The sequence below is a fragment of the Balaenoptera ricei genome, chromosome 5 (genome assembly GCF_028023285.1).
Source record: "Balaenoptera ricei isolate mBalRic1 chromosome 5, mBalRic1.hap2, whole genome shotgun sequence".
NCBI classification, from domain to species: Eukaryota; Metazoa; Chordata; class Mammalia; order Artiodactyla; family Balaenopteridae; genus Balaenoptera; species Balaenoptera ricei.
This window is the reverse complement of record NC_082643.1, coordinates 105,582,241-105,607,933: the sequence shown is the minus strand read 5'-3', so window position 1 is coordinate 105,607,933 and position 25,693 is coordinate 105,582,241. Positions and strand designations below refer to the sequence as shown.

The following is a 25,693-nucleotide window of genomic DNA, read 5'->3' as shown; positions in this document are numbered from 1 at the left end:
GAGATGACAATTAGCTGCCCTTTGGCAAGTTGGCCAGCAGAAGTGCTTCCTTTGGCTGCAGTGTGTTTTAAAACCAGAATTCATCCCTGCCCAATGCACTGAACCCTCCACTCCTCTTGCTTTACTCCCTCACACTGCTTACCTGGCCCCTTGCAGGCAGGCGTTGGGGAAGGGAGTGGAAACCATTGAAATGTATTAAACAGGAGACTTAACTTGATTAAATCTTGAATGTGGTACAGTAAATACCTTGCTTGCACGTCTCTTAAATTTTTTTCCCAACAATCTTAAAAATCAGATTTTAAAATGCAGCGTCAGTGGAAAATAGGAGTAAGAGTGTGAGGAAGGCAGCTGTGGCTTAGTGGAAGACAGGTCAAATTTGAACTCAGAGAGTCCCAGGCTTGCCTCTGAGCCCCACCAGGCACTAACCATGTGACTGGGGACGAGTCACTTAGCTTCTGCAAGATTCACTTTCCCAACCTGGTTAATGAGCGCGGTGACGTCAGTGTCCACAATGGGCTGCTGGGAAAGAACGAGGTCGTGTGTGGGGGAGTTCCTCACGGAGCCAGGGATGCTGGACAGACTCTGGCTGTCTCAGTTGTTGTCTGTAATCTGGTAAATAAATGAATATTATGGCCATAGTTCAGTTTTTCTTCGATTCATGCTCTTAAGATGCCTAAGGGTGCTTTTCTGAACCATATTTGTTTTTAGTCTAGACTCTGTGAGAAATTTAACTGAACCCTTACTGACCTGTCTCCAGACAAATGCTGAATGTTTCCTTAGTGGTAAATACTATTTTTGCATTTAAACATTTACTCATTCCACAAATACTGACTGACACCTTCTGGGCTTCACGTTGTGCTTAGAGCCATGCAGGAAGCTGTGCAGCCCCTCCTTGCGTGGTTCCTAACCCCCAAGAAAGAGGTGTGCATGCAAAAGTGAAGCCAGAGGACGTGGCTGTGTGTAGCTGAGTGCCCAGTGGGTGGGATGCAGAAGTGCTTTTAAGTTCAGAGCAAAGCGAAAATTAGCCTGAGTTGGCCTTGACAGAAAAACTTTCATGAAAAAGATGAAAGTTCAGCACATCCTTCAAGGCTGCGGCTACGTATGTTTGGAATAAGTACAAAGGACATTAGGAGGAAACTAGTGTGAGCTGTGGTCAAAGGACAGGGCAGGCCACCAACTTAGTTAATCATTCTCTCCTTCTGGAAACACTTTTGTCCATGTTGACCATGATCCTAGGTTTCTTCCTACCTCTTTTTATTTTGTTTGTTTCTTAATCCCTCATTCCACACACATTACCTGACACATGGCTTTAGTACTAGAAATGAGCCATCACAAATTCCGTCCTCTGTACTTTTGTGTCTGTTTTGTTCATCCGTGGAAGTAGGGAAAATGGAGATTTGCTGTGTAGGGATAAACTGTCGCTCCTGCATCTTTTCTTTAATTCTGCTGCTCTGCATGGGCCCTATTTATACACTTGATAGCTCCAGCCTTAGAATCCATCCCCTAGAACACTTGGAAGAAGGAATATTTGTCTATAAAATTTTGGATATAAGACACATAAGGAAGGGAATTGGCCTTTATTGAGCACATGCTGTGTAGTTACTAGACATGCACTATCTCACTGAATCTCAAAGTTCCTTAGAAATCATCTCTTCGTTATGTCACAGATCACAACAGTTACAGGAAGAAGGAACCATCGGTAAGAGACCAAGACCCAGGAATGTGGGTGACTTTCCCAAAGCCACCCAACAAGTCAGTGATTATACAGGAGTCTAAAACCAGAGATATCCAGTTTGTAGCTTCAAAATCTTTTTACTACCTGCATTCCATTCTCTACTAATGTAAAATTTGTTGCATATGAGTGTAACATATTTATCCATATAAATCGTTTGCTTTCTTTTCATTATAGATTTCGCACATTGGCAAACTGAGAGATTTTCTTCTGGAACACAGGAAAGATTATATTAATGCTTATAGGTAAGTGTCTATTTTTTACCATGATTTTAGTGACTGTTCTTTTCCATACCTATATTCCTTTTGAGCTTTTTGTCCTCACTTTTTACTAACTTAGGGTTGTAATGGGGAAGGTCAGTTTGGCAGTGGAAGAATATCTGCAGAGCAAAAAGGGGCTCCCCCCAGCCAAGGTAAGCTCAGCCATACCCCATGTCCTCAAAGTCACCATATCCTCATAGCAATGTCCCCTATTCTGATGTTCCCATGTGTCTGTAGCTCTGTGTGTGCCATATATGTTGTGAAACATGCAGAGAGAAATGGGGCAGTTTCTCACTGATTGCATATTGCTGAGCAAATGAAGAGATAATGCAAGTCATGTAAAAATGCCATTTGGAAAGACAAGAGCTCTTGCCTCTAGTGAAGAAACTTTTGGTTCGGTTGATTTTTAAAAAGAAAAAGCATTTTGATCGAGCCTTCCAAAATGGCTTCTGGAATAGACTCCAGCTCTCAGTAGACACAGGAACACCGCAGTGCAGATATCATGCCTCCTGCTCTTCCCTGACCTACATTTGCACCTGGCTTTAGTGTGGCGTTTCTACCACAGGAGTCAGCTTCAAGTGTATTACCTAAATTAATGGAAAAGTTGGATTAGACATACGAAGTGACATCATTAGAAGCATCTTTTTAGGATTTCATCATTATAAAACAAGGGATTTTGCCCTTCAGAAGCCTTCCTATCACAGTTAGAAAATACAGAACAAATCTGATTTTTAAAAAAACTTTATCAATATATGCAAAAATGAAAATGTTTCATATAAATTCTTTAACAGAGAAAATAATTATGCCCCAGGTGAATTTTAAATAATCTCTACCACTTTCTCTACTTTATACTTTTAAGTGTATTTCATTTGCATAATTTTGGAATATACTAAATTATTCTAATGCTTAGTACCAAGAAAACCTTACTTTAAAGTTCTCAGTTAAAATAGTTGGTCACCACTAGATGGCAGTGTAAACTTTATTTCTAAAGGTGTATGTACATCAGATGCTAATTTTATAGTGCATAAAAATGGAAGCGACAGTCATTTTGGAAAGCTTAATAAAACCGGTATAAGCCTATCAGTTCCAGCTCCTTTCTTTAGTACTTTACAACTTAGGTTAAATAAGTGGTTGTAGAGATCTCTCATGGAAATCCATTATTAACTCCCATTATTTGCCTTGAAAAGGCATCCAGCCAGGTGAATGCTTTAGAGGTTGGTTTAGTTCAGGCCACCCTGTCCCCTTATTAGCCGTGCAAACCTGAGAAAGTCACTTAATCTGTAAAATGCAGTGTCTTCCTCTAAACCAGGGGTCAGCAAACCACAACCTGTAGGCCAAGTCCAGTCTACTGCCTATTTTTGTACAGCCTGTGAGCTGAGAATAGTTCTTATATTTTTAAATGGCTGGGGGGAAAATAATAACAATAGGGACTTCCCTGGTGGCTCTGATTAAGACTCCTCGCTCCCAATGCAGGGAGCCCGGGGTCGATCCCTGGTCAGGGAACTAGATCCCACGTGCATGCCGCAACTAAGGAGCCCGCCCGCCACAACTAAGACTTGGTGCAACCAAAATAAAGAAGAAAGAAATATTAAAAAAAAAAAAGAAGATGAAATTAAGGGAAGATGCTGGGCCAGTGCCCCACCTCCTCTTCCCTAGTTAATTAAATACACTGTCCCTCCTAACAGTATACATGTAATACATAAGAAATAAAACCAGTTTTTAAAAATAATAATAATTATAATCATATTTTACCACATAAGAAAATTATATGAAATTAAATTTTTGTGTCTATAAATAAAGCTTATTGGAACAGCACCACGCCCATTCATTTGCACGTTATGGATGGCAGCTTTTACACTACGACAACAGAGCTGAGTGGCTGTGACAGGCTATATGGCCCTCAAAGTCTAATATGTATACTCTGTGGCCCTTTTCAGAAAAGGTTTAAGGAGCCCTGCTCTAAATAATGAGAGTGATGATCACTTGCCACCAGTTAGGAGATTCAAACAAGACAGTACAATTGAAATGCAGTGCACAAAGAAAAAAGCAATGAGGGGACTTCCCTGGTGGCGCAGTGGTTAAGAATCCGCCTGCCAATGCAGGGGACACGGGTTCGAGCCCTGGTCTGGGAAGATCCCACATGCCGTGGAGCAACTAAGCCCGTGCGCCACAACTACTGAGCCTGCGCTCTAGAGCCTGTGAGCCACAGCTACTGAGCCCACGTGCCACAACTACTGAAGCCCGCGCGCCTAGAGCCCGTGCTCCGCAGCAAGAGAAGCCACCGCAGTGAGCAGCACGCGTACCGCGACGAAGAGTAGCCCCCGCTCGCCGCAACCAGAGAAAGTCCGCGCGCAGCAACGAAGACCCAACGCGGCCAAAAATAAATAAAATAAATAAATTTTTTTTTAAAAAACAATGGATTTATAAAAAGATTATAAGGCTGCTATTCTGTAACTTTGCAATAGTTTTAAACTTTTGATTATAATGGTGGGATTAAGGCATTTCTCCTCGAACAGCACAGCTCAGCTCCACGCACTGTGTCAGTGCTTCCAGAGCAGGTGTGGACTTACTCCGAGTCGTCATGCTGCTCAGGACAGTGGGCAGCTGGCCTCGGCCTCCCCCTTTCCCGGCTACCATGGCAGCACACTCTGGGGCGGAGGACCAGGGTCCCTGGAGCCCGTCTCACCCTGCCACTTACTGGTTGTGTGGCTGCAGCGTCAGCAGAACTAGAGCTCCTGAGGCTTTCTTAGTCTTGACCAGTCATTACCCCATTATAGAAACTCAGTCTTGAATTCCTTTTCCCAGTTGCAGTTCATGGCCAGCCAGTGCAGTCTGAGTTTCACTCCTGCCCCTGTTTTGGTCCCTTTGAAAGGTCAGGGACTTTGAGGGTCAATCACACCTAGGTTCTAGTCCCAGTTCTGCCACATATTAATCATGTAAGTGTATACAGCTCACTTCACATCTTTGTGCTTGCTTTTTTTGTTTGGTTTTAAATAAAGTGTGGATAATGTTCTTGTGAGGATTAAATGAGATGTGTGAGAGTTCCTGGCACGTAGAAGTCCCTTGGTGAATGGTACCTGAATTGGAATCCCATTTGACCTGTGATGAAGGTGGGGCAGTGGTCAGTTGATAAAGAAAGCACCTCTAATTTCCTGCCAGAGGTGGGAGGGAGGGAGAGAAAGAGAGAGAGAGGATGCCAGAGTCAAGTCGACATGACAGAGATGGACGTGTTCTCAGCTTGATCACTAGTGAAACCTAGGGTGGCGGCAGAGGTTAGGTCTGCAGGCGGGTGACCTTGCTGAAGGCTCCTGAATTAGACGCACTCAGCCATTGGTGCCACTGAACGGTCACAGCCCCGGAGCACAGAGAGCACAGAGGCCCCTGATAGCATATGAGAGAGAGGGCAGCCGGATCCCAGAGGAGAGGAGAGAGAGGAGCCGTGGCTCCATGCGTGTTCACGCCTGTGCCCAGGTCCTTCTGCCAGGCTGCCAATCAGAGAAGTCCCTGCCCCCAAGGGAGGGGCAGGAGGGAGGAGGCTGAGGTTAGGTGTCACGCTAGAGGAGTGGATTCATGTAGAAACACGAGGACCAGGGAATAAGCATTCCCCTCCGTGCCCTACATTCTCTCCAGATGGAGAAAGGCCATCCTTATCTTCTCCCATCAAGCTCTCCCTCCCAAAGGTGGTAGACTGTTTAAAGCCTTTCTTTTTTTACTGCTCTGCCTCCCGATGCAATGTGCTGGCCTTGGCCTGTTCCTGAGAAGATTTTGGATGGAGTGTGATCATGGAATTGAGAGAAACATTGCCTTCAGACCCATAAGGCTATGTTAGCTTGGCATAGTTAGGAAGCTGTAATCTTTTCCACAATGTAGAGCTCAGACTTTATTGACCCATTTAATTTTTTTAAAATAATGACATTTTACTAGAGCAGAACAGCATGCAACCTAGATAGCCTCTGGCTGGACCTCTTGAATGATTTTAATTAAAACTAATTCCTCCACTTCTGGTAGATGTACCTTTTCCTTAATATCCTGGCAACAAAACGATACCACCTGGGGGAGAAACTTTCTTGGTTTTTGTTGTTGTTACTAATAGAATAACCATACTGTCAATTTCCAGTTTAAAAGGTTAATATATAATGTCTCCTAAAGGAACATCACCTTTTAATTGAGTAATCAGTTTTATCAAATTAACCTTTAGACCTTTTCAATTTCACTGAGCTGAGTTTCCATTAAGTCAAAATAGAGTAGGAGGATGTTAATCTGATGTTCTTGGAATTAGTCATTTATCGGTCTGCTCCGACCACGGGGTGCATAGCCACTTGGAAGTGGGTACCTGTCTTATTTATTTGTTCCTGACCCCGTTAGCCTCCGTTTCCACGGAGATGGTTTCTAGGAGATGGTTTCTGTTAGGGGCGGCACAGGACTTACCGCCCCTCTGCTCACTGCTCTCACTCCGCCCGCCTTGACCTGACTGGGGAGTTGGGAGGAGGGTGGAGCATGCTTGCCCAGCCCCTCCCCCTCTCTCTTGGGTCTTCTGCCTCAGGTAGAGTACATTCTGTCAGGGTTACCATGTTAAGCCAAACTAGTTAAGAAAACAAAGTATTGGGGAGGGTTGGGAGAGGGAAATAGGTCTCTGTTGCTTTTCAGGTTCTGCTGAGGGGAGGACCATCCATTCCCCAGGAACCCATGGGCTTCCTTCTCTCCTTCCAACGACCCCCCCACCCCCGAAAATGTGGACCCTGGGGTTGGGTCGTGGGAAGGTGCCGCACTGAGGGAGGAGAGGAGACTGGCCTCCTGGTTGGCCCTGGGAAGAGCCTCAGGCTTACTCTTCCCTCTTCTCTTGGGTGCCTGTCATCAGGATGGACACATTCCCTGCCCCTCTGTGCCTCCACTTTTCCAGGGAAGGCTCTGGAAGGGGGGTGCCTGCAGGTCTTGGGGTGGGAGTGAAATAAATCCGGGAGGGACCTATTAAGGAGCACAGTTGTGTAGCTGTGTGTCAGGCCTCTTCAGGTCGGCCTCATGCATTAAGTGAGGTCATTCAGAAAGTATTTGACTATTGAGATATTGATTTATCAGCCTACTAAATCCTAGGTATTGCTTGTGATGATGGGATGCAGTAATGAACAGACAGACAAATGTCCCTGCCTTTATGGAACTTATATTTTGGAGAGGAAGATAGACAAGAAACAAAATAAATGAGTAAAACATAATAGTGTTAGAGCAGGATAAATGCTTTTAGGGGGAGGGGAGAAGGGAAAATAGAAATTGTCAGGGAGGGTACAAGTTTATAAAGGTAGCTTAGGGAAGGACTTATTAAGATGGGGGGGACATTGAGTAAACACCTAAAAGAAGTAAGCAGTCAGTTTATATAGATATCATCCAGGGAAAGGACATTCCAGAAGGAGAAGACGGAAGCAAGTGTAAGGTCCTAATGCAGGAGTATGTCTGGAGGGTTCAAGGAACAGCAGGGAGGCCAGGGTGGCTGGAGCAGGAGGGACTGGGGAGTGTGGGGGGCGGTAGTTGAAGATGAGCTCAGAGAGAGGGCAGCAGCCAGATCTCGTGAGCTGTCTTACGGCTCGTGTAGCTCTTGTAAGGACCTTGGCTTTTACTCTTAGGGGGGAAGCACTAGAAGGTCTGTACAGAGGGTTGATAGGATCTGACTAACTTTCTAACAGGATCAGTAAGGCTAGTGTGTTAGAATAATCTGTGGAGGGACACGACAGAAGCAGCAGACCAGCTGGGAGGCTACGGTCACGGTCCAGGTGAGGGATGCCGATGGCATGGCCCAGAGGATGTGGATGTGGCAACGAGGTCACATTCTGGAATTATTTTGAACGTAGAGCCAACGAGATTTGTTAATGGATTAGCTGTGAGCTGGGAGAGAGAAAGAGGTGCAAGGATGACTCCAGGTTTGGGGCCTGAGCAGCTAGAAGGAATGGAATTGCCATCAACCCAGATGGGGGAGCATGTTTGAAGAGAGCGGGCAGGAGCTCAGTTTGGGGCGTATTTGCAACACAGATTAAACATCTGAATAGAGATGTTGAGCCAGCAGTTAGATATACGTGTCTCAAGTTCAAGGAGAGGTTCAAGCTGAAGACATAAATTTGGACTTGTCACTGTAGAACTGGTATATACGCTGACAAAAAAAAAGCCATGAGCCTAGCTGAACTCACCAAGGGAGCAGCGTAGACAGTGGAGAGATTGAGGGACTGAGGGTAAAAGGTATCAACCAAAAGCCTGAAAACGAGCAGGCGGGGAGATAGGAGGGAAACGGGAGAGAGTGTTATCAGGGAAGACAGAGGAGAAAACAAATCAGGGGGAGGGGAGCCATTAGCTCCATCCAATCTGTGGCAAGTAACTCAGGGGAGGGATGACCCAGCGGTGACCTTGGGGAGTGAGGACCACAGTGGGGGGGTGAGGGCAAAAGGCCCTTTGGATGGGGTCGAGAGAGAATAGTCAGGAAGATGGAGACGGGGTTGTAAGCGTCTCAGAGTTTTACTGAAAAAAGCGGGGAAGTTGGACCGTAACTGGTAGGAGACGTGGATTTGAGAGATTTTCTTTTGTTTTTTAAGTTGGGAGAAATAACAGCATGTTTGTATGTGGCTAGGAAAGATCCAGTAGACGGGGAACATTGATTTTATTGGGAACTAACACGTGTAGTGTTCGCTGTGTGCCAGACACTGCCTAAGCACCGTGTCTACGCAGTAATTCTTTTACGGTTGATGGTGCATGAGAGAGAAAGGAGAATCACTGGGGCCAACCTGGTGCCCAGGTGGAGGGGCAGAGCTAGGAGATGGACACCTCATCCTTAGTAGCTGGGGAGAAGGCAGTGTGCCGGCCCATGGGAAGCAAGGTGGGGAGAGCTTGGAGGAGCGCCCAGAAACCAGGAAGCACAGTTATTACTGATGCTGCAGATGGGGACGGAGGTGTTGGAGGTTTGAGCTGTGAGGAGAAGATAGGAAACAGGCACCTGGGAGAGTGGGAAAGCAGACACAGTGAGGACATACCGCATAATTGCCAGGCACCATTAGGGGGCCATGTGTGGTTAGTAATCATATAAAGCCAATATTTTGATCTCTGTCTGATTCCCACTTGATCCTAAACTCAGCCGCTGGTGAGCTAGTAACTCTCCATTCTCTGTACAGCGCCGGTCTCCGGACTCTTAACTCCAAATGGCCCTTCTCTCAGTGCTTCCCACTCCTGGCATTCTTCCAGGAGCCAGACTCTTCCTATAGCCCTCGGGAGTTTAGGATGGAAAGAGTCAGATCAATTAAACAAAATCCAGGCAACCAAATATTTTTTGAGTGTCCACCGTGTGAAAGCAGTCTGTTATTAGTTTGTGGACTGCACCAGTGTTCTGTTCTCTTTATCAGGTGAACGTCAGTAACCTCAGCCCTGTGTCAGCTTTGTGGCCACTGTGCTATATGTCACAGTGACTTTTCCCTTTCTCCTTCGTAAATTACAGAACTTCAGAACTTTAGTTTCTCTAGATTTTATCACAAAGTGTTTAGAAGACCATTTGCCCTGGTTTCATTTTTGAAAACAAAGTATCAATCATGGAACATCTAGTCTCAAGAGCATTACTTCTGTCCTTTTGAGTTGCATTATAAGGACAAGTGTTAGTAGCAGCTTCTTTCTTTTATATTTCCAGTTCTTTCTCCTCTTCCTTCTGTGCTCTTTGTTTCTACGACTGTCTCTTGCTTACCCAGGCCCCAGATCTCAGGGTCTGCTGATGCTTTGCCTCCAACGTCTACTCTGTTCCTGACGATTTTTACATCTCAGATCCATCACCTCTTTTCGGTCTTGCCACCCACGCTCTACCATTGCTCCTGTCTTCAGTTCGACAGAAATTTACTAGCACCTACCTGTGCTAGGGGTATAAAGATGAATAAGGCAGGATTCTTTCTGACTTCCATAACCCATCACCTGAGCTTCCTCCTCTCTTCCAGCTAATGTGGAATTGCCAACATTTATCTTCTTCAAGCTCTGCCTTTCCATTGGCTACAGAATAAAACTCCTCAAGTCATACTGGAGGCCCACCAAGAACTCATCGCTTCTACCTAGCCTGTGCTCCAGCCAAACTGAACCACTGACTGTTCTCCAGACAGGCTCCCTCTCTCCCGATTCCGTTCTATTGCTCAGAGCGTCTGCTCTTGTCTCCCACGGCTACATCCTGCCTTTCAAGATTTAGTTCATAGATCACCTTCCTTCTGATTAGCTAATAGGGAATAAGCATCCCCTATTCTGAACTCTTCTACCTTTTATGACTCAAGAAGTGCCTTGAGCAGTGGTTAAGAGTATGGAGCCAGGATGCCTTGGTTCAAATCCAAACTCTGCTAATTCCTAGCTGTGTGACCTTGGCAAGTTACTTAACCTCTCTGTGCCTCAGTTGCATCATGCGTAAAATGGGAATTATAATAGTACCCACCTCATAGAATTTTGATAATTAAGTGGGTAAATATATGTGAAGTGCTTAGAACAGTGAATTAGTGTTAGTGTTAATGCATGGAAAGTGTTATATGGCTATTAACCTTTGTTTATGATGTATAGTTGTGTACATAAGCCTGTGGATATTACCTATTGTGATATAGTTTATTGAGAGCAGGGTCTATATTTTGTTCATGTCTGTAGCTCAGACATTAACAGTTTCATTTCATAATGTATATTGGGCATATACTATGGGCAAGGTACTACACTCGCTCATATTTAATATTTATAGCAAAAATGAGATTGTGGTCTTTAACTTTTGTCCAGACCTTTTCAGTAACCTTTGGAACAGAGTCTAAAATAATTTACGTTATTCTCTCTTCTTCTCTGTCTTCAGGAAGTATCTAATTGCATATTAAATTAATAGGCAGAATGTCAATGGTATTTTGTAATTTTGAACTTGCCCTTTCTTAACATACTAATCAACCAGATAATTTTTAAAAGCCTATTCCTTTAAATTTCTGAACCAGCGAATGAACTTACTCCTCTGGTTTTTTCCTTGTTTCTCCCTGAAATAAATTGACTAATCCAAACCTGTACCTAACATAATCTCCTTAAACTGAATCTAATATTTAGATAAATTGAAGTCTGTAATAAAATTATTCCTCTGCACATCATAAAGGAAATAAAATCAAAGTTTGAAAAAGTTATGTGTGCATGTCCTGTGAGAATATATCTTTTGGAATTATTTTCCAGATGGTTAACCTTTTCCAAATAGTAGTAATTTTGTTATGGTGATACTTAATTTGGGGCTATGTCACTGGCAAGCGTTCGTTACTTTTGATGAGTGTTTCAAATGCCGATTATATAGCTAGTGCTGTTCTTAAAACATCACAGAAGAATCAGAGTTTGAACCCTTTCTCAGGTTGCTCCATCTCCTCATCTGTCACGTCCTAAACTTCCTGTGTCATCTTTGGCCCCGCACCTTACCATCGTTCCTTCCACACCTGTGCTTTCTTCTGTGCTCTGTGTCCTAGGCGTCTCCTCATTTACCTCCACACTCAGTCAGCCCGGTCTTGTAGACCCAACCTATGAGATCTCTCTCAGATCTGTTATGCTTCCTCTCCCCCACTGACATGGCCTTGCCCAGGCTCTGTTCATCTCTTCCTGGATGCTCAGCGCCCTCTTAACTGGGGTCTGATTTCATCCACCTCCAGGCCAGCGACCACAGAAGACCCCATGCAAAATGCAGATTCCTCTGTTTAAAATCCTCCAGTGACTACGCCAGCCGGCAGTCCCCACCTTCTGTACCGCAGGGACTCCTTTCCAGTTGATAGTGGCATATTTGTATTTTGTATGATTGTTGTATTTGGGGGAAACCTATTGATACTGAAGAAACAGCTAATGCACATTTGGTAACTTTAAATAAATGTGTACTTATCATAATACCGTCTGCATTCCTTTGGAAAATTGTGTAGACATATGCTAGACACATTCAGTGTGGAGACACTGACCGGGTGCATGTGATGTGCTGCCCCTTGAAATAAATCAGGGGGTCCCAGAGGTCCATAGCTAGGATGCTTGGTTTACAGGGACCACCTGGTATACTTCTGTTTTCCCTTTCATTCTCAGATGTGTCCTGTTGTAGATCATACGTTATGTGGTCATTCCAACCATGACCCACAAGCTGGGGATTTGGAGCAGGTCTTCTCCCGCTGTCCCCTGTGTAGAGACTGTTCCTCTCCACCTGCCCAGCACCTCCCCTGCATGAACTGACCACTCCCCGCATGGGTCCCACAGTCCACTTTCAGACCAGTGCCATCCACCGCCGTTCCTTGTGCCCCCCGTGTCTGTGCCAGTCTCCCCTGTGGTGTGGTACCCTCTGTGGGAATCAGAAATGAGCCTTACTTAATTAACTTTGAACCCCCAGCCCTGCCACAGTGCCTGACATATGGGGGATTAGTATACAAGTGAGTGAATGAATGAATTGCGAGGATTAATAAGTAAATAAAATACATGTAAGTCACCGAGAATAGTGTCTGGTGCATACTAAGTGCTTAGCTAATGTTAGCACACCTACTGTGTGTGGGACAGCATTTTTAGGTACTGGGGAAACAGAAGTGAACGAGACAAAGTCCCTGCTTTCATGAAGCTTACATTCTCCTGGGAGGAGATGGAAGTTACTATTTCAGAGTGCTGTAAAGGAAAACAAGCCAGGTAAGGAACGTACAGTCGGAGAGGAGTAGTGTGATTTTGGGAGCTGCAGCCCTCACATCACAAAGCAGAGTGTGGGAGGGCGGCTTTGAAGCTGAGAGACAGTGACTTAATAACCAGCACAGACTGTTTACAACAGCTGAGACATGGAAGCAACCTAAATGCCCATCAACAGATGAATGGATAAAGAAGATGTGGTATATATATATATATACAATGGAATGTTACTCAACCATAAATTAGAATGAAATAATGCCATTTGCAGCCACATGGATGGACCTAGAGGTTATCATACTAAGTGTAGTAAGTCAGACAGAGAAAGACAAATATCATATGATATCACTTATATGTGGAATCTAAAAAATTGGTACAAATAAACTTATTTACTAAACAGAAACAGAAAACAAAGGGGCTACCAAAGGGGAAAGGGATAAGGAGGGATAAATTAGGAGTTTGGGAATTAGCAGATACATACTGCTATATATAAAATAAACAACAAGGAACTACTGTACACACAGGGAACTATATTCAACATCTTGCAGTAATCTATAATGGAAAAGAATCTGTATAACTGAAGAATCTGTATAACTGAATCACTGCTGTACACCTCAAACTAACACAACATTATAAATCAACTATACTTCAATTTAAAACAAAAGAATTAGGGAGACTAAAAAAAATAAAAACTAAAAATAACCAACATAGGCACTGACCACCACTGAGGGCGAGTGCTGGGTGCGGCACAGGGGGTGGTCGGGGGGCTGGCTCTGATCAGGCCGTGTGAGCAGAGATACGAAGGCCGAGAGAGGGCAGGCATCTGCTGGGCGAGAGTCCAGGCTGCCGAAGGCTGTGTGTCTGATTGGGGGACAGCAAGGAGGCCAGTGTGACTGGAGCGAAGTGAATGGGGGCGAGAGGCAGCAAGTATGGTCACAGGTGGAGGTTGGGAATATCAGGACTTTATATTTTATTCTCAGAATGGGAACGGGAGCTTGTGCGGCTGGTGGGTGGAAATGGAATGATTATCTAAGGTCCCTTTTAACTTGACATTTTGTGATTCTGAATTTCAGCTGTAGTGTCCGGGGTATCTCATCACTGTTCATAATAATGCTGCAGCACCCACCCATGTCTTACAGAAATGAGCACAGCGATATAACTACAGCAGCTTCAGGGTGCAGCATTACTGAAAGTGGGCACCCTTACTTGTTCAGTAACTTTAGAGTTTCAACTGATTATCAGGGGAAGTGAAATGGTTCTAAAAGCTCTTTCATTGTGAGTTTTGAAGACCGCTCGTGAACACGGGAGAAATGCCAACCTGAAGCAGCTCTTCACAAACGGTGTCCCCGCAGCGCTCTCCATGCAGCCCCCAGGGGTTCCTCTGGGGGACTCCGACTCTGTCAGTGTGCTGTGTGACAGCCGTCAGTCGCTGCCCCGCTGTTCTCAAAGTCAAAGCCCACACTCTTAACAAGGCCTGTGTGCTCCGGCCCCTGATTCCACTCCAGGCCCGCCACACTCCCTCGCTGGCCTGGCCTGCTCCAGTTTGGTCTGCAGGAAGCTTTTCCTACCTGACGGCCTTCGTAAGCGTTGGTTCTACTGTCTAGAGCGTTCTCCCACCTCTTAGCCTGGCCAGTTCCTCCTCATCCTTCAAGTCTCAGCTTAAACGTCACTGCAACAGGGAACTTTGTTCTTCCTTTCACACCCCGTGACTCCATGTGTGGTCATTTGCTGCTGCCCTTTAATTTTGTCCCCCTCTCTCTCTTTGTTAGCCATGTCATGTCTGAATATGGGAGAATGACGGACACAGAACGAGACCAGATAGACCAGGATGCTCAGACATTCATGAGGACCTGCTCAGAAGCGATCCAGCAACTGAGAACACAAGGTGCCGTGCCCCGAAAGATGCAGCCAGCCAGCTGTGACTCAATTAAGTACTTACACGATGCATATGGCACAGCCGCGTAAAGCTCTCCTTTTGTGTTCTTATTTCGATTTAGGTTTCAGAACTTTAAAATTCTTTTTTCCTGATTAGTGTTTTAACCTAAGCTGTTAAAAGTAATGAAAAGGCCATGAATTCAAGTTAAACAGATGGGAAGAGGGAGGCGGAAAGGACCTCTCCAGACAGAACCAAAAATTTACCAAGGGGCCAGGATCAGAGAAGATGAATCGTGTGTGGAGGTGTGTGCATGTGTGCCTGTGTTCTGGGTGGCACTGAGAGGGGCAGCAGTTGATGGCATGTGGACAAGGATGCAAGGCCTCTAAACTCTCTACTTAGAGTATTAAAGTAAACTGTAGTATCAGACTCTCGTGGTTAAGAGGAAGGCTCTGGAGCCTTGGCTGCTTATGTACCCACCCCAGCTCCACCATGTTCTGGCCATATGGCCTTTGGCAAGTCACTTAATCGCCCTGGGTCTCAGTTTCTTCATCTATAAAATGGAGATATTTCTTAGCGTATATTTCTTAGGTATATTTCTTAGGGTTGTTATGAGAATTCTCATAGCATCCTTAGAACAATAGCTAGCATTAGGGTTACTATTATCATCTCACTTTCACTGATGTTTAATTCTTACTGAGGGACTGAGATGGCTTCCTTGATTCTTTTTTAATTTGCTTAGGCAGATACAGATTACATTAACATAGCATAGAGTTCAAGTGGCCAGATGCTATTGTGCTTGACACAGACTTTCGTTTGGGAAGCTTCCATGGACAACCTGGAGAATCTGTTGAAAGCTATAGATATTCCTGCCAGGAAAAAAATATACGTATGCACAAAATTTTGTGTATGATTTCATGGATCCGCTAAATTCCTCATGTGAATCTCAGATTACGCGGCCCTATGGTAGAAACAGATCATGCCCCCTACCCTTAAGGACATTCATTGAGATAACCTAGAAAAAACATGAACATTAATAAAATGAGGAATTAAGTACCAAACCACGTGACCTTGTCCTCCTTATTGACTCTGAGCCTTAGTTTCTTCATGTGTAAAACAGGCATAATTATAATTGCCTTTTGGATTGTTTGGATCATTAGCAGTGAGTTGTGTAAAGTACTAACAGGGTGCCTGCACGTGGTAGGTACTCAGTCTCTCATAAACCGGAGCTGTCCTAGCAAAATAACTGGCACAGACTCTAAGAAGAAGTGATGGTTCACAGAAGAAAGGCATCCTTGTGGCTCAGTGACTCAAGGTTTCCTGGAGAAGGAAGGTTTGACTCGGTGTCTAAAGGAAATGTGAATGGCTGAAGGGAGAGGACGGAGCATTCCAAGCTGAAAAACAGGCAGGCAGAGGGGGCGTGTGTGCTCTGAGTTTAATTTAAACATGTTACTTGAAGGTCAGCTTGAGCGTTGGACGCTGTTAATATGAACGGGGTCAGCACTCAAGAAGAGGGCCGTGTCAAATGCGATCCCTACGTGCTATAATAAACCATAAATTATTTGACTATTTTTTCTGCAGGTTTAATCTTTTGCTCTCACAAAGCCTAATAAATCTTACTCTTTTAAAAATGTAATGTCACTTGACACAAGACTTGTTTTATAGCTGTATTTTTAAGAATACTTCTAATAAAGAAACTGTTGTGAGGAAGATGATGAATTGTTCTTCTGTATAATTGAATACAGAGCCCTGAATATTGTCCTTTTCTGTTACAGCCCACAAGGAGATACATTCCCAGCAAGTGAAGGAGCACAGGAGTGCTGTTTTGGATTTCATTGAAGATTACTTAAAAAGTATTTCATTTTATCTTAAAGGTCAAATGTGGCATTTCACAATAGATGGGATGCAACATTTAGCTTTGCTAGCTGAAGACTGTCCTGTCTCATTGTATTTAATGATACCTTTGCCTGAGACGCAGTTCTAAGTGGTCTCTGGTATTTTCCCCTGAACAGGAGTATGTAAACTTTACTCAGAACAAAGAGCCATCCGAGTTAAGCGAGTGGTGGACAAGAAAAGATTGTAAGTATTGTCTCCATTGGTGTTCTTTAATTAATAATAGTAATGATAATAACAGCAACTAAAGTTTGTAGAGCACTGTGCCTTAGAGTCAGACTGGGTTGCTATATAAACATGAAAAATAAGCTAACTTAATCAGGATATGTCATAATTAGTGAGATCAGTAGCAAGTTCAGAGTGGGGACTGGTACCATTGAGTAGCAAAGCCTAGGACCTAAGAGCTCCAGCTTGCAGGCAGGCAGCCTGTGTTCAAATCCTGGCTTTGCTGTGTGACTATGGGAAGATTGCTTAACTTCTCTGTGCCTTAGTTTCCTCATTTGTAAAATGGAAAGATTTATAATACCTACCTTGTTGGGTTGTTGTGAGAACAAAATGAGTTGATATAGGTAAAACACTTGCCGTGAGTGGTTAATATATGTTAACTTATACTATTAACTGCTCTTAAGCATTTACCATGTGTCAGGCACTATGTTTATTTCATTTAGTCCTCACAGCCACTCTATTAAAAAGTATTAGTATCCCATATTATAGAGGAAATTGAGGCTCAGGGAATTTGGGTTACTTGCCCGGTATCACATAGCTGAACTCAGATTTGAATGTCAGGTTAACCAGGGCAGATTTCTCAAACAATGGGCTTTGTGTTGGATGTTGAAAGAAAATAATCTGGGTAAGGGATTAGAGAGGAAGGAAGCAGCCCAGGCTCAGGCAGGAGGGCAGGCAGAGTATTTGCCCAAAGCAAGTCCTGGAGGAGAAGTTAGGGCCTTGATGGTGTGTGATTTATCATCGAGATGGTGCGTGGTCACTGGGTCTCACACCCACCAGAGCGAGAGATGCCAATTCTGCTTCCTTATCTCAGGCGGACCTTGACACTTGAGACTTAACAGGTACCTTGAGTAAAGTGAGAAGGGGCTTTTGCAGCTGCCTCCTCAGTTCCTGGTTCTCAGCAGAGGTTTGGACAAATTAAGATCAGATGGGAATTGTTCTCATTTAGGCAGTGAAGTTCATCCTCGTCTCCTGTCAGATAGCTGCCCTGTGCCAATTACTTTGAGCAGAGGACCTTGAGGGAAATAACTGTGTGACCCTTCACAATGTAGTCCAGCCCTCCCTTCTAGTTCTTTCCTCACCTTACCCCAGAAGGCATCTGCCTAAAACACATATACTTTTATCACTCCCTTGCTCTAGTGTCTTAACAAAGCTAAACTTCACAGCATGACATTCCAGGCCCGTAATGATTTGTTTCCTAGTTGGTCTCCGTGGATTTATGCTCTGACTATACCTGACTACTTTGTGTTCTAAAGAGGCCTTGTTCTTTTAAATTTTTATGCCTTAATCCTTGCTGATGTCTCTGCCCAGAATACCCTTCACATATAAACTTATATTCTCTGCCCCTGTCCCCCCATTCATGTGGCAAGCAAATTCCTATTCATCCTTCCAGCCCCGGTTAAGATGTTGCTTGCTCTTTAAGGACTTTCGCAGTTCCCACGCGCCATATTAGTGGCTCCTTCCTATGTAGGTTCCCTGCGCGTTGTCATGGTCAGGTGTGACACTTCCACTCTTGGAAAAGCGGCTAGTACGCCCCCTTAGCCCAGTGAGCAGCATGATGCCTGTCCCAGTCTAGGGAAGCCACTCAGTAAGGACTGTGGAATGAATGAATGAATGGCAAGTTTCCTGAAGATAATTTGGCTGTAAGTAGAGTTGTTTCCATTGTCAAGTTGGATTGGTGGGGTCTTTGTTTTTGTATTATTTTGTTTTCATTGGTGATGGTTATTGTTAAAAATCATTCTTATAAAATAAATTTGAGAAACCCAAGTTCTCATGTTTTATGGCATTGTTGCTACTCTCGTGTTTGTTTTTTTTCTTGGTGAAAGAAAAGCATATTTGTTAGTAAAGGGGCAGTCTGATAGTTTCGTATTTTAAATCTTTCACAGTATAAGGGAAAAGTTATTCTCTGATGGTGTTTATTTTCATAGAATGGTAATATCAGACTAATCTCTCACACCAAAGGGCTCTTATTCCAAACAGGGTAAAAACGTTTTGCCCATGAAGGCAGACATAGTCTCAGCCGAGCTTTCTGGGGTTTTCTCTCCATGCCTGCTCCATTTCTTAGAAGGATGCACCATTGTCAAATGTAACTCACTTCACCCATCCCTAGGCACTGTGCTACCTGAGTTGACAGTTGCACCTGCTGTTAGTTGCCTTAAGCTGAACATGCGGATGGTGATAACTCTTGATGGGGTCTCACCTCTGTTCTTCCTCCTGCTATGAGACTGAGAGTCCTTTGAAGACAGGGACCATTGTGTCTTTTCTCTCTGTGGTCCCAGTGCCTTAGTCAGAGCCTAGCACAACGTAGGTGCTCAGTTAAGGGTTCTTGAGTGAAGGAAGGAATGGGGCACAGACACTCATTACAGGATCCTCAGGTCTGCGTATTGAGAGCTTATAAAATGGACAGGTTGTGGGCAGTATAGACACAGCATTGGCACAGGTGACCTTGTCATCCCCAAAGGGTTTGACATACACCCATATCCTCCTGATCACCTGAAAGCACTAATATTTTGGTTAAGATTTAAGTTGAAATAGCCAACAGATGCCCTCCTGGGTATATGCTCTAATTTAAAACATCAGAAACATTTCCCCTTTCCAGAAAGTAATCAGGTTGTGTATCAATCGCCTTTCTTTTTCCTGGGAAGAGGTGTAAGATGGCGATCTGGAAATTAAAACTAACCTCTGATATTGTTTTTCACTAGTTCAGAGCATTTTCTTTGTTTAGGCGTAATAAACTACACAGAAATCCAGGAACACATCCAAACTTAAAATAGTAGGGCTTCTCTTCAAATTGCTATTTCTTTCTTATTCAGTGGTGGGTGAGTCGTCTGATCCTGAATCTACCCATGGCTAACCTTACTTTAAAGTTTGATGGGTTTTGGCCCATCATTTGAACACATCACTTTTCACTAGTACAGTGATATTCTTAGAGTGGGAACTTTTGGCTATTTGTTCTGCTTTAAGGGAGACTTGAGATTGATAAAACATATTGCCTGAAAGATTATGTTTCTTCTAACATTGCACAGGTTATGAAACAACAGATAGGAAGTCTAGACAAGTTTACAGCACCTTCTGAATTTATCATTGTAGCTTGAAGTTAATTATCAGAATATTGTCTAATCCTACTATTAATTCTAAAGGATAATGCAAGTGAGAATTTCCTATGATATTCTGAGGAAATCCTGGCAACCTAAATAAAATAAGTGTTACTCTGTAAACAGGTTCCATGGTCAAACAAGTCTGAGAAACCCTTAGTGTATAATAGAGTTCCTTGAGTCTTTACACTGACCCTGTGCCTTGATTACGTCTTTCTAAGAGAGAGCCCTGCTCACTGTGGAGCCTTTTACTCTTGAAACACCTGGCAAACACACTTTAGAAATAGTGCCCAACCCCATGGCCAGGTGTATGACCTTGAGTTATTTATTATTTACTCCCTTAGGTTGGTTACAAAAGATAAAAATTTTGCTGCATTCCATTTTTCCTTCTCCTTTAAAGAAAAATTGGTATACTTAACAACACATGCTCGCCATACTTATTTGGTACTTAAAGAATGTATTCATAGTATTATTTATGATTTGGTCCTCTCATTCCAACTAGATTGGAAGCTTGGTGAAGGCAGAATTTTGTCTTTTACCTCTTTATATCCACAGCCCCTAACCCGGTATCCTACACATCGTAACAGCTCAATAAATTTTGCCAATGTTGGGGATGATAATGATGATAGAGATGAAGAAAACAAGAAGTGATATGATGTGATACTAAGTCCATAGCAATGATTTTGTGTGTTTTTTTTTAATTTCAGCTTTTTTGTATTTGACATACAAAATTTTAAAATATTTAAAGAGTACACTGTAGTAATTTGATTTATGTATGCATTATGAAAGGATTCCTGCCCATCTAGTTAATTAACACATTCATAACCTCATATATTTATCATTTTTTTACCTATTTATTTATTTTTTTTTGAATTTTTGTATTTTATTTTATTTATTTTTTATATAGCAGGGGTTTTTTGGGGTTTTTTTTGCTGAGAACATTTAAGTTCTTTTCTCTTAGCAAATTTCAGTTATACGATACAGTGTTATGAGCTATAGTCATCATGTTGTACATTAGATCCTTAGACCTTGTTCATCTTATAATTGAAAGTTTGTACCCTTTTACCAACCTCTCCATATTTCCCCCACCTGTGATTTTGTCTTATTCACCACCTAGAACAGGGGACCAGCAAACTATGGCCTGTAGGCCAAATCTAGCCTGTTTTTGTACAGCCCTCAAGGTGAACATGGTTTTTATACTTTTAGATGTTTGTAAAACAAGAAGCAAAAGAAAAAAAGAAGAATATGGGGATAGAGACCATATATGTTCTTTCACAAAGCCTCCAGTATTTCTCATCTGGCCCTTTACAGGAAAAGCATGCTGACCCTGGCTTAGACCAAACTCTCTGAGGTGAAGGACCGCATTCTTGTTGTGTGTTCTTTGCAGTCCATCGGGGACTGATGTGTCACGTTCCACTGCGCAGGTCAAGTTCATAGCTTGTGCTGCTGGTGAGCCACCACAGTAGTTTGACAACACCTGAAGTGGTCTATACCCTGTTCAGAGACAGGAGCCCCCTGATTAAATGGCAGTATCAAATTGCTATACAAGTTTCTATATGCTTATTCTTCATTTTTGTACTTATTCATAGCAGACCAGTAACAAACAGTTCATAGTCTCATACTAGTCTGCGGACCATACTTTGAGTAGCACTGGCCTGAAAATCACCCAGTATGGAGTAGATGCCCAGTAAATATCTGTAAGTGTGAAGATGGCTTAAGGTAGTGTGAGATATTCCCGCTCTGTGGGAGCAGAGGGTACCTGTGCCAGAGTGCATACCTTAGACTGAAAGCCATCTTTGAAATGAGAGTGCGATAATATTAGGTATCAAAAATATCTCCTTTCTACCCAGAGTCTTTGTTGGGGGCATAAAAGAAGTAGAAGAGCTATGCCTGACTCTGGAATATTAATCATTTTTCTCTAATATTTGTATAGGGCTTTATTTAAGGTTTGCAAAGAACTTCTTCCACATATTTTCTTGTTTTAAAACTGGAAAATCTGTTTCTCTCCCTCTCTTCTATCTCTTCCTGTTCTTAAGTTTTAAATAAAATCCCAAAGTCTTTCAAATAAGGGACCTGGAAACAGATGTTGGCCAGGTGGAAACTGTTTTGATTGCTGTTATGAAATGCTCAGCTTTCAGTTAGAGAAGTCAATTTAAGTAAATCATGGAGCATAAACTGATCTTTCTGATGACTTTTTAAAAATTGCTTTTTTCAAATTACCTTCAACTAGTTAATCTGTAATTTCCCTGAGGGTCTCAGTAGACATTCTGTATATAATTAGATCTGTTTTTATCACTTAAAAAAAAAAAAAAAAGCACTCAACTTCATCTACGTCTGCTGCATTGCAGTCTTTTATTCATTTTAAATTAAAAACTGGCACATTAGCATACCCTGGACACAAAGGGCGACAGACATTAATGGAACCCTTTATTTAAAAGTCAGTTAAGCCCCTCTCCTTCCTGAACAATTCAGTCCTGCAGCCATGGAGTGGGGCACAGTAAGGCGCGAGTCTGCAGCTTCGGGGAGCTGTCATTTCCCAGGGCAGGTCAGAGTCTGAGCAAGCTGAGGAGGGGTGGCTCAACATGGGCAGTGAGCAAGGACAGGGGCGTGTCCACATGGGGGAGGAGTGGCAGTGGAGGTGGCAAGTTGGTAGTGTACAAGGGGGACTGATCAAATAATAAGTATATACGGATAATGGGAGCCAGGTTTCACACTCTCAGGGGAGTGAAAGGGAAATGGAATTGGAATGAAAAGTACTGGTGTGAACTCATGGTTTTCATTTTACATAGGTAGATATAGAAATGAAATATGGTTGTAAATGTGTATGCGTGTCTAGATCTGCAAACACATACACATATTTTCTGGTTCTGTCCACTGAGAGGGCCTGGACGCACCGACATCCCAGTAGCAATGAGAATACTTAGCACTCAGATCTTGGCCTTTTAATAGCAATTTCAGCTTCCAGGAACCAGCGCTCCTTGGAGAAATGGCTGATTCTGGGGCTGGGTCAGGGAAAGTATAAAATGAGCCTGGACCATTTTGTTGGGCCAGAAAGCAAGGAACGGCTCAGAGAGTGATGGGGACATGCAAAAAGGACATAAGCCAGTTTGAAGGGGCTTCCGCTGACCAAATTAGAGACAATTGGAGCGTCAAAATACATGGTAGCAGATTATAACCCATTGAATAAAGTAGGGCATCATGAGCCCATCTAGAGAGGAATAAATAAATGAGTAAATTGAAAGTTTGAAATTGATAATTGCATAGTATCTAAGCAGTCCCTCCCCCAGGACTTATTAATTACAAAGAGGGAAAGAGTAACTTTACGGTTACGGCCACTACCTTAATCAAGTGATCAAAGTGAAATCATGTACAGCCTGATAGGATGAAATGAGAAGTATAGAAATAGAATATCACTTCTATCATATCATATTGTTTTTACACCAGAGATGCATAACCTGAATCCAACCGCAAGGAAAGGTCAGACAAACTCAAACTGAGGGATGTCTTACAGAATAACTGGCACGTTATTGTGTATCAAGGATTTGAAACTCAAGGAAAGGCTAAGATCTGTTCAATCCAAAGGAGACTAAAGAGAAATGACAACTAGATGCAGTCAGTGTGTGACTCTGAACTGAATTTTTTTCTTACAAAGGATATTATTGAGATCTGGTCAAATTAGAATGGGGTCTAGGGAGAGGATGGGAGAAATGTATCAATGTGAATTTCCTGATATGGATGGTTGTATTCTGACTGTATCAAAGAATACTCTTGTTTCTAGGAAATACTAAAATATTCAGAGGTGAAGGAGCATCAGGTTGGCAACTTACTCTCCAATGGTTCAGGAAAAAGCGTTCTTCGTACTACAGACTTCTCTGCACGTGATTATTTCACAATAAAATAAAACCCCACAAGATCCCATTTCACACATGTTAGAATGGCTAAAATAAAAGTGATAAATGTTAGGGAGGATATGCAGCAACTGGAACTCTCATTTATGGCTGGTTAATAATTGGAACTCTGATTTATGGCTAGTTACTTCTAATAAAGTAACTCTTTATTAGAACCAGCCAGGGACTTCCCTGGTGGTGCAGTGGTAAGACTTCACGCTCCCAATGCAGGGGGCCCGGGTTCGATCCCTAGTCAGGGAACTAGATCCCACATGCATGCCACAACTAAGATTTCACATGCCACAACTAAGGAGCTGGCGAGCCGCAACTAAGGAGCCCGCCTGCCGCAACTAAGACCCAGTGCAACCAAATAAGTAAATAAAAAGAAATTTAAGAAAAAGAAAAGAAAAGTATATTAACAACCAATTTATAAAAAAAAAAAAAAAAAGAACCAGCCAAATAGTTCTCCAAAGTTAAATGACCACCCAATGGCCCAGCAATTCCACACCTAGGTTCTTTATGCCTAGAATATCCTTTCTGCTTTTCTGTGCCTGGCAAAACTTTACTCCTCTTTCAAGAGTTTGCCTAAGTGACACTTCCCCTGAGAAGCCCCCAGTTATTTCTACTCTCTGAATTAGTAGCAGTAAGAATTTATAAAGTACTTACCTTTTCCATAGTACTTTTTTTTTGGTCTGCTGTGTTATTTAGTCTTTGCAATGACTTTGAGTGTTAATATTGGAAGGATACCAGAAGCCAGGTTTCTTATTATCTAAGATGTGAAACGGAAAAAGGCAGAATGAACCTTGTTTTATTGGTTGGAACAGAAGATACTGGAAGCTGCTCTACAGATATGGAAACTGAGGCCCAGTGCTTACAAGGTGAGCCAGGGCAGCACCTACTGCACGCCAACCTCTATGCTAGGTCTGTTGTCACGGGTGATCTCATTAAATGTTGACAAGAACCTTTTTTTAGAAAAGCGCTATTTAATTCATTTTGCAGATGAAGAAAACTCAGACAAAGAGGATTTAAAACAACAAAACAAAACAAAAAACCTGTCACATTGCAGATAAGTGGCAGACTAGAGGCTACTCTGCAGATAAGCTGCAGACTAGGATCCAAGCCCACTTTTGTCTCCAAACATATTTCTGAACATATTTATCTTTCTCAGGCAGTCAATCAGCCAATGGTTTAAGGACCCAGTCTCCTACCACCATGGATGTGTGGAATTACTGGAGTAACCTGTCAGCCAAGACAGTCTAGGAGGACATCAGGCCAGTCCTACTGAGGAACATGGCTGAGGACAAGGCTGTGCACACTCAAGCAGCTTGTGGCTGCCCCCCCGAGACCTGTCCCCTGCTGATCTACCAAGACTCCTCAAATCCTTCCCCCTCCACAGCACCAACCCAGAGGATGAGCACTAGTTGGCCCCTAATTGGAAGACGCTGCTGAGTCCCTTGCACTGATTACAGCAGTGTTCTCCCTTCTCTGAATTTTTTGATTTTTTCTTTTTTTTTTTTTTTTTTTTAGATTTTTGGCCACACCACGCAGCATGTGGGATCTTAGTTCCCAAACCAGGGATCGGACCCGTGCCCCCTGCAGTGGAAGCACGGGGTCTTAACCACTGGACCACCAGCGAAGTCCCTGAATTTTTTGAATTATTAATGGATTTTGTCAGCTGTTTTCTTCTGTTCCTCCATTGGTCTGCATCTTGTCAGAATAAAAAATGTATATTTCTTTAGGATTTCACAAGACTATATAACCCCTCTGCCTTTTCTTATTACCCAGTGATAGTAGCAGCAGTAGTAAGAGTGGTAGTAATAGCTAATTTTTTCAGCTCTTGCTCTAGACTGGTCTAGAGCACCTTTTCCTCTGCTTATTGACCATTCGTATATTTTCTTCTTTGAGATGTCTGTTCAAGTCTTGAACCCATTTCTTTACCGGATTGTTTGTCTTTTTATTGTTGACTTGTAATGGAGTTATTTTTGTATAGCATGCACACAAGTTCCTTGCTGGATATGTGCTACAAATATGTTTCCCTGTTCTGTGGCTTGTCTATTCATTTTCTTAAAGGTGTCCTTTGATGAGCAGAAACT

The 25,693-nt window shown here is 43.0% G+C and overlaps 1 protein-coding gene across 3 annotated transcripts in view; it reads left to right on the top strand.

Moving 5' to 3' along the window:
• The window catches only part of STX18 (syntaxin 18), a 120,898-nt gene that overhangs the window by 65,715 nt on the left and 29,490 nt on the right, over window positions 1–25,693 (top strand). For 2 of the 3 annotated variants that reach the window (XM_059923338.1, XM_059923339.1), the window contains exons 2-5: window positions 1,910–1,977; window positions 14,397–14,512; window positions 16,276–16,353; window positions 16,513–16,579. In XM_059923338.1, the coding sequence (XP_059779321.1) occupies window positions 1,910–1,977; window positions 14,397–14,512; window positions 16,276–16,353; window positions 16,513–16,579 (329 nt within the window). Of the gene's footprint in view, window positions 1–1,909; window positions 1,978–2,071; window positions 2,145–14,396; window positions 14,513–16,275; window positions 16,354–16,512; window positions 16,580–25,693 lie in introns of all 3 variants that reach the window. The other variant, XM_059923340.1, reaches the window with a different exon arrangement.